At 37.8% G+C, this 13,877-nt stretch overlaps 1 protein-coding gene across 3 annotated transcripts in view; it reads right to left on the reverse strand.

Moving 5' to 3' along the window:
* The window catches only part of ULK4 (unc-51 like kinase 4), a 521,416-nt gene that overhangs the window by 463,328 nt on the left and 44,211 nt on the right, over positions 1–13,877 (reverse strand). For all 3 annotated transcript variants that reach the window (XM_047770666.1, XM_047770657.1, XM_047770675.1), the window contains one exon: positions 2,841–2,919. In XM_047770666.1, the coding sequence (XP_047626622.1) occupies positions 2,841–2,919 (79 nt within the window). The remainder of the gene's footprint in view (positions 1–2,840; positions 2,920–13,877) is intronic.

Genomic DNA, 13,877 nt, shown 5'->3' on the forward strand with positions numbered 1-13,877 from the left:
TTAAAACTTAGGAGGGAAAGGGGCAGGTTCTCAAGTAACTTGCTCAAATGAACTTTTCTACAAATGTTGGTGAAATTCAAATTGAGTTTCTGAATTTCTGAAAATGTCTTTTGTCCCCACAAGTAAGCTTTATGGTGGCTGTAACAGAGAAAGTTAAGGTCAGATGATGCTTTGTCATTTCATTTCCACCATTTTCTTTATCTCCTAGTCTTTAGTGTTGCCAAATAAATTAAACCTAAGTCTGATTTGCTTTTATTTATAATCTGGATTTTGGTTTCCTTTTTCTCTTTGAAATTACCTATTTCACCAGGATATGTCTACATGTGCTAAAACCTTTCATCTATAGATTTGAGTCTTTCTTCAGCTCCAGATGAAAATTTTCTCTATTGTTTTCCATAAATGTTTCACTTTTGTTTGCTCTGATCTCTTTTCCTGAAAATCCCATTGTGTTTATCTTAGTAAGTGCTGTCCCACAGAAAGAGAATTCCAGCCACATGGATAAAGTTTTCTAGTATCCACATTAAAAAAATATATATTAAAAGTAAGTATTTTTTTCTTTTTATGGTCGCACCCACAGCCTATGGAAGTTCCCAGACCAGAAGTCGAATAGGATCTGCAGCTGCCAGGCTACACCACAGCCACAGCAACAATGGACCTGAGCCGCATCCTCAACCTATACTGCAGCTCACAGCAACGCCAGATCTTTAACGCCCTGAGCAAGGCCAGGTATCGAACCCACATTCTCATGGACACTGCATCAGGTCCTAAACCCACTGAGTCACAAAGGGAACTCCCAATAAAATTTTAACATTTACCCAAATAATCCAAAATAGTATTGTTTGGAAATGTAAAGACAATTACAGGTAAGATACTTTTTATATATATATTGACTCGTCAAACTCCTGTGTGTGTTCTCCCGTGCAGCTCATCTCAATTCAGACCAGCTGCTTTTCAATGGCCCAGTAGCCTCTTCTGGCTGGGGGGTACCATATTGGACAGCGTAAGAGACCGTCTACAACTGTTTTCCATGATTTTTTAGTTTGTACTTATTCTTTTTTCCTTCTGAATCCTACAGAATTCACCCAACTGATTTTCAAATTCACTATCTCTAGGCTACCCCATCTCCTACTTATCACTGCATTTACCGAACATTTTAATTCAACAGTCATATTTTCCATCTTCAGAGGCTCTCTCCTCATGGCACACTGCTTCTGAGCAAGGACTACCTATGTTGGTCCAGAATGTCAGGACTTTCCCTTAGAATTTGCATCAGGTTCTCTCCTATCTCCTCCAGCTGCTCAATTTCATCGAAGATCCTTTGTTCTGAGTCATTACGTTTGAGCTCCTAAGCCTTCTCTTCTGCCCAAGTGAGTCTGGCCTATCTGCTTGTCTTTTAGATAAAAATCTAGTTTATAAATCTCTGATAGCCAAGTTGGGTACCATTAATGACCGTATAGGTCACAACTCATTTTTCTTGGTCCCAGAAAGAAGAAAGGGAAAATTTAGATTTGGTAACAATTTTCTTTAGCAGATCAGAGGTCTAGTGATTGCAGAAAATGGCAATGGAATTCTAAGCAGAAGAAATGCAGTGAGCTTAAATTCATCTCCCAATCATTTCCACCTAACTATCTGAGGGCTAACTGGGATATGAACCCAACAACTGGCTACAGTACTGGACCACAGATACAGAATTGTTTTCATCTCTGCAGACAGTTCTATTAAACAGTACTCGGCTAGCCAATTCCTCTTAAGGCTCCAAAGAGCACACTACCAAGTCTGGCTCTACAAAATCCCCTCTTCTAACCATTTTATCCTTCCTCCAGGAGTTCCTGCCCTTCCTCCTAAAGGCCTTAGTTCTTTTCACCTATTTTAACTCTTGACACTCTCCTACTTCAAGGCAGAAAAATCTACTACGAATTAAGTTTGAAACACATTAACAGGAAGGAAAGAAAGTAGTTTCCAGTGTTAGGGAACATTCAAAAAGGCAGGACAATGGTCACGTTCACTTCGTGGAACTTGGAATTACTGGTTAACTAAGAAGGATTTAGTATTAGTGTTTGAAAGAAGTTGATACAGTTGTTTCTCAGCATCCTGGGGGATCAGTTTCAGGATCCCACGCACAAATACCGAAATTCACAGATGCTCTTAAATAAAATGGCCTAGTATTTTCATATAGCCTATGCACATCCTCCCATATACTTTAAATCATCTCTAGATTAGTTATAATGCTTAATACAATGTAGATGTTATGTAAACACTTGACAGTGTGTACCAAATACAAGTTTTGCTTTTCGAAACTTCTTGGAATTTTTTTTTTTTTCTAAATATTTTCAATCCATGGTAGGTTGAATCCACAGGTGCAAAACCCGTGGATATGCGGAGGGCCGACTATATTTGAAGGTATCTTTAGTGCTTGCATCACAGTGAAATACTGCAATCACTGTCAGAAGTAACTGACAAGGGGTGGAGCTAAACTAAAGTGAAAAGCCAAAAATATTTTTATTTGAATTATGAGTTGGGTTTCAACTAAAAAATAACATTAGTTATAATAAAATGTTGAGCAGCCGATAAGAAAACTAGTCATGAAATAAGCCTTATGCAAAAATTACTAAAATAATGATCAGTAGAGCCCCCAAGCCTTGTAACCCCACCAGGCCACCTTTAATAACACATGATGTTGTAAATGAGCTGCTGTGTTTAAGTCCAAAGGTCTATTGCGGCTATAACAACTGCCACAATTCCACAAAGGAAAATTAAGTTGAATACCCATGAAAGCTACAGCTTTTAAAATCAAGAACTATCTTTGTCATCGATAAGATTTCAGTAATAAAAGAAATTACCTCAATGACAGGTGTATTTTCCTGGAGCCCAGTTGTGTGCGAGGCGAGTAAGCCAATCACCCGAGCAACCTTGGCCCTTCTGTAAAAGGAGAAAAAACGGGCTCTGAAGTGGAGAGTTAGGAACACAGCAAAGCAACCTCAGTCACGTTACATGATGGTAAGCATTAACATGAGATGGGGAAAAAGAAAGAAAGAAAGAAAGAAAAAATGAGATGAAAATGCAATGAGATGGGGTGAGAATACATCCCCCTATGTTTGTGGCCAAGAGAACCGACCCCTCCTGTACACGGGGAGACATGAACAAAACGCCCCTCTGCAGGACTATTTATAAGAGTGACAAAAATTGAACAAGCTATGCTTTAATAGTCAAATAGAAAATAAAATTTTTAAAAGGGTCTTAGAGAGAACAAGGAAATAGTAATTATCTCTTATTTCTGAGCACAGCAGTATTTGGCTAACAGTCCCTGTTATACCTATTAATAAATCAATGATTTTATATATAAGTAGTAAATAATTAGTATCAGAACAGTTAAACATATATGTATGTATATATTCACTTTATTTATTTATTTATTTATTTATTTTTGTCTTTTTGCTATTTCTTTGGGCCGCTCCCGTGGCATGTGGAGGTTCCCAGGCTAGGGGTCGAATTGGAGCTGTAGCCGCTGGCCTACGCCAGAGCCACAGCAACGCGGGATCCGAGCCGAGTCTGCAACCTACACCACAGCTCACGGCAATGCCGGATCCTTAACCCACTGAGCGAGGCCAGGGACCGAACCCGCAACCTCACAGTTCCTAGTTGGATTAGTTAACCACTGCGCCATGACGGGAACTCCTATATATTCACTTTAACAGAAATCTTTACAAGAAGTCGTACAGACATTGTAAAAAGACTACTTTCAGTGAGGTGTTTCTGTTTTATCACTCAGCAGAAAATGAAAGTGATAAATTATTACACAGCACTTCAGGTGATTTGGAAAAGTCTGTTTCATGGAGAAAATTAGTTCTGATATGATTTTTTAATAGAAAAAAATGATTAGGAGTTCTTTTGGGGCTCAGCAGGTTAAGGATCCAGTGTTGTCACTGCAGTGGCTTGGGTCGCTGCAGTAGCGAGGGTTTGATCTCTAGCCTGGGAACAGGCTGTGGGGATGATTTAAAAAAAAAAAAAAAAAAAAGGCTGAATGTATGAGTTGATGAGAACCTCACTCTTATTTTTCAATGCTTGCATATTCTCTAGACTAATCAGTGTGAACCTCAGCCAGAGAGTCTCTACTCTTCAGGTTCCTAGAATAAACCATGCAAGACAAATCAGACTCAGAAGCACGACAAGGAAGAGCTCACATTGTCAGAAATCTAACATACAGATAATTCTTATGGGTTTCAATGTTTCTTGGATTAGTCATTCAAATCTCTTAACATATTCAGATTAGAGGAGTCTTAGACATTTGCATGATGATCATCATCCTGCCTCTGAATGAAAAGATTTTATTCATTTATTTACTTTTTGCTTTTTAGGGCCACACCCACAGCATTTGTAAGTTCCCAGGCTAGGGATCGAATCTCAGCTGCAGCTGCCAATCTACACCACACCACAGCAATGCTGGATCCGAGCCAGGTCCTCGACCTACACCACTGCTCATGGCAGTGCCAGATCCTCAATCCACTGAGCAAGGCCAGAGATTGAACCTGCAACCCCATGGACACTAATCAGGTTTATTACTGCTGAGTCAATGGGAACTCCAAGACCATACTTTAAAAAAAGATTTTGTAGGACAATGGCCCAAAATTTATGAGAAAAAGCTTCAAACCACAGCTCTGCCACTGACCAGTTCTGTGACCACAGTCAATTATGCTTCAATTTCCAATTGCTAAATAAATTTTTTTTAATTTTCCAATTGATTAAATGTGTTCAGTTTAAAATGACAGAGGATTAACTTCTAAGTTTTTTCACAGTGGTAAAACAAATGCTTATCATCAAAAGCTCACTGATGGGAGTTCCCATCGTGGCTCAGTGGTTAACAAACCCGACTAATGTACATGAGGTTGCGAGTTCGATCCCTGGCCTCGCTCAGTGGGTTAAGGATCTGGCATTGCTGTGGCTGTGGCGAAGGCCTGCAGCTACAGCTCCGACTGGACCCCTAGCCTGGGAACCTCCATATGCCCTGGGTACAAAAGACAAAAGACCAAACAAACAAACAAACACACCACTCACTGATGAATTAGAGGATGCAAGGCAAAAACTTATTCTTCTCAAAGACAGGCCCAAAATACTTATGAAACTCTGAAGCATTTTTTCAGTCTACAAAGTTAAATAATGGCCACCAGATCTATTCAACTAAAAGAAAACTCTATCAGAATATGGTAATTCAATATTTTACCCATTCTCACATTCCTATCTTAATGAAAGAAAACATACTACCTTAAAACCCTTATAAAGTTATAAACTACTAAAGCAATAATATTTATCAACTTACACCAACTGTATCTATATATAACACCCTCACAAAACTGCCTCCTTCTCAGAATTCAGGTTTCTTCATAAATGTCACCATTTCAGGTGCCCCTAATGACCCATACCACTGTACCTCAGAACATCCCCACATCCATGACAGCATGTAAAGCTGCATTGGCCAATAAAGCTTCGTGCAAGGACAGAGATGTTCCATATATACATTGCTCAATACAGTATCCACCACATGTATGTGACTATCAAGCACTTCAAGTATGGCTGGTACAATTAAAGAAGTAAATATATACATACAAATAAATGCATGCACATGTACATATAAATATACGTATATACACATAGACACACACACAAAATTTACCTTTGTTTATGGACCTAGTTTTTTATTGAACTATGCTTAATGTATAACTTACAGGTGTAGACAATAGTGATTCACAATTTTTAAAGGTTATACTCCACTTATACTTACTATACAATATTGTCTCCCTGTGTTGTCTAATCGATCCTTGTAGCTTATTTTATACATAATAGTTTGTACCTCTTAATCCCTTACCCCTATCTTGCCCCTCCTCCCCTCCCTCTTCTGACTGGTAACCACTAGTTTCTTCCCTGTGAAGTCTGCTTCTTTTTTGTTATATCCACTAGTTTGCTGGGGTTTTCTTTATATTCCACACAATAGTGATACCATACAGTATTTGTCTCGGTCTGACTTACTTCACTTAGCATAATGACCTCCAAGGCCACCCACGTTGCTGTAAATGGCAATATCTCATTTTTGTTTTCTCTTTTAATGGCTGCACCTGCAATATATGGAAGTTCCCAGGCCAGGGACTGCATCTGAGCCACAGCTGTGACTTATGCCACAGCAGTGGCAACACCAGATCCTTTAACCCACTGTGCTAGGCTGACTATTATAAATAGTGCTGCTATGAACCACACCCAAGCCACTGTAGTTGGGATTCTTAACCCACTGTGCCACAGCGGGAACTCTAAAATCTCATTTTTTATTGCTGAATAGGGTTCCATTGTATAGATGCGTCACATATTCTTAATCTATTCCTCTATTGATGGATATGTAGGTTGCTTCCATGTCTTGACTATTGTAAATAGTGCTGCTATGAACCTTGGGGTGCCATGGATCTTTTCCTGTTAGGTTTTTTTGGGTTTTTGTTGTTGTTGTTGTTGTTGTTGTTGTTGTTTTTCAGATATATACCAAGGAGTGGAATTTCTAGGTCATATAGTAATTCTATTTTCACTTTTTTGAGAAATATGGAACTAGCTTTCACTTTAAGTTCAACCTATTAGAGCAGATCTAAAATGTTGTAGTTACTTCTTCACATTTAATAAAACAGATTGTTTATCATCTGTCTCCCCCACCAGCACACAAAGTCCACCAAGGCAGGGCTTTGTCTTACCACTGCAGACACCAAAACAGTACTTGGCATAAAGGAGGCCCTCAATGACTGTTTGTTAAATGAATATTACATCAACATCAACAGTAAAGTAACACATTAGTAGGAAAGGAGTGGGTAAAAATGGAACGAGGTAAACAACGAAGTAAAAACAAAAGTGGAACAGGATTTCCCAAGTAAGACTCAAAGTAGAAATTAAGTATAAAGGAGTTCCTGTTGTGGTGTAACAGAAACAAATGCAGCTAGTATCCATGAGGACGTGGGTTTGATCCCTGGCCTAGCTCAGTGGGTCAGGGATCCAGCGTTGCTGTGAGCTGTGGTGTAGGTCGCAAGGCATGGCTTGGATCCTGTGTCACTGTGGCTGTGTTATCGGCTGGCAGCTATAGCTCCAATTTGACCCCAGTCTGGGAACTTCCATATGCCACAGGTACAGACCTAATAAAAAGTGAAGAAAAAAAAAAAAGAAACAAAGAAAGAGAGAAAAAAGAGAGAAAGAAAGAAAGAAATTAAGGATAAAAATCACTAAGTGAGAAAAACAGTTCCTTGAAAACTGAAAATGGTATGACCAACAAATGTTTCAAAGTGTGAATCGTTAAACACTGTACTAATAAAAAAATAAAAAGCAAACCCAATAGTAGTGGGAAACCCCAATCTACCTTGCTCCCAAGCATAGCAAGTAGGTCACAGTGAATACATAAAAAACAAACCATCCACAGTAAAACAAACAAGGTCAAAGTCACAGACATACATATCAAACAATCTACAGCCTACAAGCAGTGACCACACTTACTCAGCACGAAGCTGTCTGTATAGGATGGTGTTTGTAACTGTGGAAATGAAATGTCCAAAGGCCAGTCATGGCCCCGCAACAGAGTGGGCCAGAGAGGGCAGGTTGAGGAGAAATCCTGGGTTACTCATCCCTCACATGCCTCATTACTTTATATAATAACTAGGACTCAAAACAGTATGTACCTCATTGAGTTGTTTAAAGAATCAAAGGAAAATTCCCAAGGCAACAGAAATAAAAGCAAAAATAAATCAATAGAAAAAAAAAAAAAAAAGGAGTTCCTGTCACGGTGCATGGGAAACAAATATGACTAGGATCCATGAGGATGCAGGTTCAATCCCTGGCCTCACTCAGTGGGTTAAGAATCCAGCATTGCCATGAGCTATTGTGTAGGCCAACAGCTACAGCTCTGATTCAACCCTTAGCCTGGGAACCTCCATATGCCACAGGTATGGCCCTAAAAAGGAGAAAATAATAATAATAATAAACTTTAAAAATAAATAAATAAATGAGACCTAATCAAACTGACAAGCTTTTGACAGCAAAGGGAAACCATTAAAAAGAAGAAGAAGAAGAAGAAGACAACCTATGGAATGGGAGAAAGTATTTTCAAACAATGCAGCTGACAAGAGCTTAAGCTCTGAATCACACAAACAACTTATATAACTCAACAGCAAAAAAGCCAACAACCCAGTTGAAAAATGGGCAGAAGAGCTGAACAGACATTTCTCCAAAGAAGACATACAGATAGCTAACAAGCACATGAAAAAATGCTCAGCATCACTGATTATTAGAGAAATGCAAATCAAAACTACTATGAGGTACCACCTCACACTAATCAGAATGGCCATCATTAATAAGTCCACAAATAACAAATGCTGGAGAGGGTGTGGGGAAAAGGGAACCCTCTGCACCGTTGGTGGGGATTTAAATTGCTACAACCACAGTGGCACACACAGTATATGGCAGTACCTCAGAAAACTAAATATAGGGAGTTCCAAAAAGAAAGAAAGAAAGAAAGAGCAAAAATAAATAAATAAATAAATAAATAAATAAATAAAATTATAAAATAAAAAATAAGAATAAAGAAAAAAACAAAATAAAAGCTTTATGACATTAGACTTGGCAATGATTTCTTAGATATAACTCTAAAAGCATGGGCAACAAAAGAAAAATAAAGAACGGGGTTTCACTAAAATTTAAACTTTTATTCATCAAAGGAAACCATCAACAGAGTGAAAACACAACCCACAGAATGGGAGAAAATATTTAAATTATATACCAAATAAGAGGACAATATTCAGAGTATACAGAGAACTCTCATAAATAAATGACATAAAACAAACAACCCAGAATTCCTGTCATGGCTCTGTGGATAACGAATCCAACTAGGAACCATGAGGTTGCAGGTTCAATCCCTGCCCTTGCTCAGTGGGTTAAAGATCTGGCGTTGCCGTCAGCTGTGGTGTAGGTTGCAGACACGGCTCAGATCCTGCATTGCTGTGGCTCTGGCGTAGGCCAGGCGGCTACAGCTCCGATTTGACCCCTAGCCTGGGAATCTCCATATGCTGCGTGAGCACCCCAAGAAATGGCAAAAAAAAAAAAAATTAATTAATTAATTAAATTAAAAAAATAAAACAAACAACCCAATTAGAAAATGGGCAAAGGACCTGAACTGACATTTTTCCAAAGAAGATAAACAAATGGCCAATAAGCACATAAAAAGATGACAGACATAACTACTCATTAGTGAAATGCAAAGCAAAACCACAATGACATATAACTTCATACCAATTAGGACAGCTGCTATTAAAAAGGAAAGAAAAAAAAAGAAAAAGACAAACAAGGGTTGAAGAGGATCTGGAGAAATTAAAACCCTCATGCATTGTTGGTGAGAATGTAAAATGGTGCTGCCACTGTGGAAAACAGTGTGATGGTTTCTCAAAAGTATAACATTATCAAATGATCCAGCAATTCCACTCCTAGATACATATCAAAACAAAAACAAAAAACACTGAAAGCAGCCAATGGAACAGGTATTTATATACCAATGCTCATAGCAGCACTATTTGCAATAGACAAAGGTACAAGCAACCAAGTATCCATCAACAGATGAAAAGATAAACTGTGGTGTATACATATGTGGAATAGTATTCAGCCTTAAAAATGAATGACATTCTGATGCATACTAAAACATGGATGAACTGTGAAAATAAGCCAGACACAAAAGAACAAATATATGACCCCACTTATATTAGGTATCTAGAATAAGGAAATTCATGGAAAAAAGAAAGTACAACAGATATTACCAGGGGCTGGGAGAAGGGGGAAATGAGGAGTTACTGGAATTAGAGCTTCTGTTTGGAATTAAGAAAAACTGGAAATTGACAGTGATCATGGTTGCACAACAGGGTGAATATACCTAATACCACTGAATTATACACTTAAAATGGCTACAATGGTAAGTTTTTCATGTATATTCTATAACTAATAAAGTTTTAATTGAAATATGTATTATATATTGATTATACCTCAATAAATTTGATTGGCAAAGGTTATAAAACTTAAATAGCTATTGCTTCAAGTTCTAACAACAGGGCGTTTTTACGCACACTGACTGGAAATGCATGTTGATACAATGTTTCTGCAGAGCATTGTGCAATTTATCAAAAGTCAAGAAATATCTATTGCCCTCTACCCAATCATTCAAATTCTATGAATCTGCCCTAAGGGGAAAGAGGGAAAAAAAAACAGATAGGCACAAAGATTTAAGCACAAAAATTTTTATCAATATATTGTTTACAATATTATAATACTATCCAAATATAGGGACAGGGTAAATAAAATGATCAAATATTCACAGCATATAAAAAGAGATATATCAGAGTTCCGGTCTTGGCTCAGTGGAAACGAATCTGACTAGCATTCATGAGGATGCAGTTTGATCCCTGGCCTCACTCAGTGGGTTAAGGATCAAGTGTTGCCGTGAGCTGAGGTGTAGGTCGCAGATCTGGGGTTGCTGTGGCTGTGGTGCAGGCCAGCAGCTACAGCTCTGAGTTCCCCCCTAGCCTGGGAACCTCCATATGCTGCGGGTAGGGCCTTAAAAAGAAAAAAAAAAAATCACAATATGTATACCTTAAAAAAAAACCTAAACAAATAACTAATAACATTAAAAAATACATAATGTTATAAAGGGAAGAGAAACTTATAAAATTATATCATGTTGTTCTGCTTCTCTTTAAGTTGAACAAAGTCAAGGAACAAACTTACCTACTTCAATAGTGATTATCTCTTAGCTAAATTAAAGACCCTTATCATAAGCTATCAAGGTGATATGACCCAGGTCAGAGCAGGCCTCACTGCTAGAAGCAGTATTTAAAGAAGAGTGTTTAAAAAAAATCCAAACAGAGGGCTTATCTATTCATCATTTTCATCAAATTCGAATTGTTTTACAATTAAACTTCAATCTGAAAAAGAAAAAAACAAAAGTGCTTTGGAAAGGATTTTAAATGTCTCTTTTTTAAAACCAGTAGAGGGCACCCCATTCAAGGATATAGTTTAAATTTTAGCTGACATGTTAAGAATTTATTTTCTTTCTTGTGAACATACCACAAACTTAAAAATACTCATAAATGACCTAAAAAGCCCTATTTTATAATGCCACATTTTAACTTGGGAGGTTAACATTAGAAAATGCGTTAAGAATAATTATCCAAATCCCGTGAAATTGGGTTGTTATGATCATTATACAACTACAGATGTGATAAATTCATCTGAGTAATAAAAAAAATTTTTTTAAAGAATAATTATTCAAAAAAAGCATTTTGTGAACACCTATTGTTTCTACCATATTTTGCAGCATGGAAGCTTACTATTCCACCACTGGCACATTTCACAAACCACTTAACCTTTATGATTTCATGTTCTCCTCAAAAATCAAGTAGGCTTGACAACACCAACTACAATTTCTAAACCCCATATACTAAGCACCCACTAAGAACCAGGCACTGTGCAAAGTATTCCATATAACTTATCTCATTCAAAATTTTATACATATATACATACATTATATAAAATGGAATCACTTTGCCCTATATCTGAAACTAACACAACATTGTAAATCAACTATACTTCAATTTTAAAAATTTTATGTCTGTCAATCTTTCTGTTCTGTAGATATGTTTATTTGTGCCATATCTTAGATTCCATATATAAGTGATATCATACAGTATTTGTCTTTCTCTTGCTGACTTTATTTCACTCAGTATGAGAATCTCAAATTGTATCCATGTTGCTACAAAGTTGCCAAGGGGGGAGGGAGAGGGAGTGGGATGGACTGGGAGTTTGGGGTTAACAGATGCAAACTATTACATTTAGAAGGGATACAATGCGATCCTACTGTACAGCACAGGGAACTATATCCAGTCTCTTGGGGTAGACCATGACGGAAGATAGTAAGAGAAAAAGAATGTTCATACACACACACACACACACACACATAACTGAATCACTCTGCTGTACAGCAAAAATTGGCACATTATAAATCAACCATACTTTAATGAATAAATAAATAAATTGTTACCAATCTATGAATTACGTACACTATCCCCATTTTAAAGATGAGGAAACTGACTCCACAGTTATAATAATTTGCCCAGGGGGCAGATCTGTGATCCACATCCACTAGCCTGGGAACCTCCATATACTGATGCAGGTGTGGCCCTAAAAAGACAAAAAGACAAAAAAAAAAAAAGAAATACAAAAGTTACGTGCAGAAGATGTGATGCAAGGATGTAAAAAAGGAGTCTTTTGTTTTATTAACGTATAGTTGATTGACAACTGAATCCAAAGCACTTTCATTATCCCACAAAGATTTCCCAGGAAGCAGAGACTCAGAAAGAGGCAATCAATCATCTTATCACGATTTATTGGCAACCAGAGCCCAGAGCCTACAAACATTTTATCGGCCGTGCTTTTCAGCATGCATGCTGCCGCCATAGTAAGTACACATCCTTCCATCAGGAATTTATATATTGTAATCTCGTTAGTTTTTTGTTTTATTTTGTTTTGTTTGTCTTTTAGGGCCGTACCTGCGGCATATGGAGGTTCCCAGGCTAGGGGTCCAAGTGGAGCTGTAGCTGCCAGCCTGCACCACAGCCACAGCAACACCAGATTCGAGCCAAGTCTGCAACCTACACCACAGCTCACCGCAACACTGGATCCTTAACCCACTGAGCGTGGCCAGGGATTGAACCCACGTCCTCACAGATGCTAGTCGGGTTCGCTAACCATTGAGCCACGACCAGAACTCCCTCATTAGATGTTTTAAATCATCTTAAGGAAAGAAAGTGACAAGGGAAAACTCCTTAGGAAGCATAACTAAATTAAGATAGAGGGATAAGTGTAAAGTATTTGATAAAGAACATTCAAAAGAATAACCATTACGGAGCTCACAACAGTTCAGCAGGTTAAAGGCCCAACATTGTCTCTGTGAGGAAGTAGGTTCGACCCCTGGTTCAGTGGATTTAGGATGTGGTGTTGCTGTAAGCTACGCATAGGTCACAGATGTAGCTCAGATCCAATGTTACTGTGGCTGTGGCGTAGCTGCAGCTCCAATTTAACCCTTGCCTGGGAACTTCCATATACCACAAGTGCGGCTGTAAGAAGAGAAAAAAAGAGTAACCATTAAAAAAATTTTCAAGGGAATCCTTCTACACTATTGGTGGGAATGTAAGAATGTAAATCGGTGCAACCACTATGGAGAACGGTACCGAGGTTCCTTTGAAAACAATATACATATGATCCAGCAATCCCATTCCTGGACATATATCCAAAAAAAAATCATAATTCGAAAGATACACGCACCTCAATGTTCAATGCAGCACTATTTACAAGAGCCAAGACATGGAAGCAACCTAAATGTCCATCAGCAGAGGAATGGATAAAGAAGACCTCATACATATACACAATGGAATACCACTCAGCCATGGAAAAGAATGAAATAATGCCATTTGCAGCCACATGAATGGCACTGAAGACTCTCATGCTAAGTAAAGTAAGTCAGAAAGAGAAAGACAAATATGATATCACTTATATATGGAATCTAATAAAATGATACAAAAGAACTAATTTAGAAAACAAAAACAAACTCACAGACTTCAAAAATAAAACTTAGGGTTACCATAGGGGAAATGGTGATGGGGAGATATAAACTAGGAAGAAAGGAAAAACATATACACACTACAGTATATAAAATAGATAATGAACAAGGATCTACTACAGAGCACAGGAAAATCTACTCAATAGTCTGTAATACCTAATATGGGGGAAAAGAATGTATACATGTATATGTATATAGTTTATGCCAACTA

Source organism: Phacochoerus africanus, chromosome 1, assembly GCF_016906955.1.
Source record: "Phacochoerus africanus isolate WHEZ1 chromosome 1, ROS_Pafr_v1, whole genome shotgun sequence".
NCBI classification, from domain to species: Eukaryota; Metazoa; Chordata; class Mammalia; order Artiodactyla; family Suidae; genus Phacochoerus; species Phacochoerus africanus.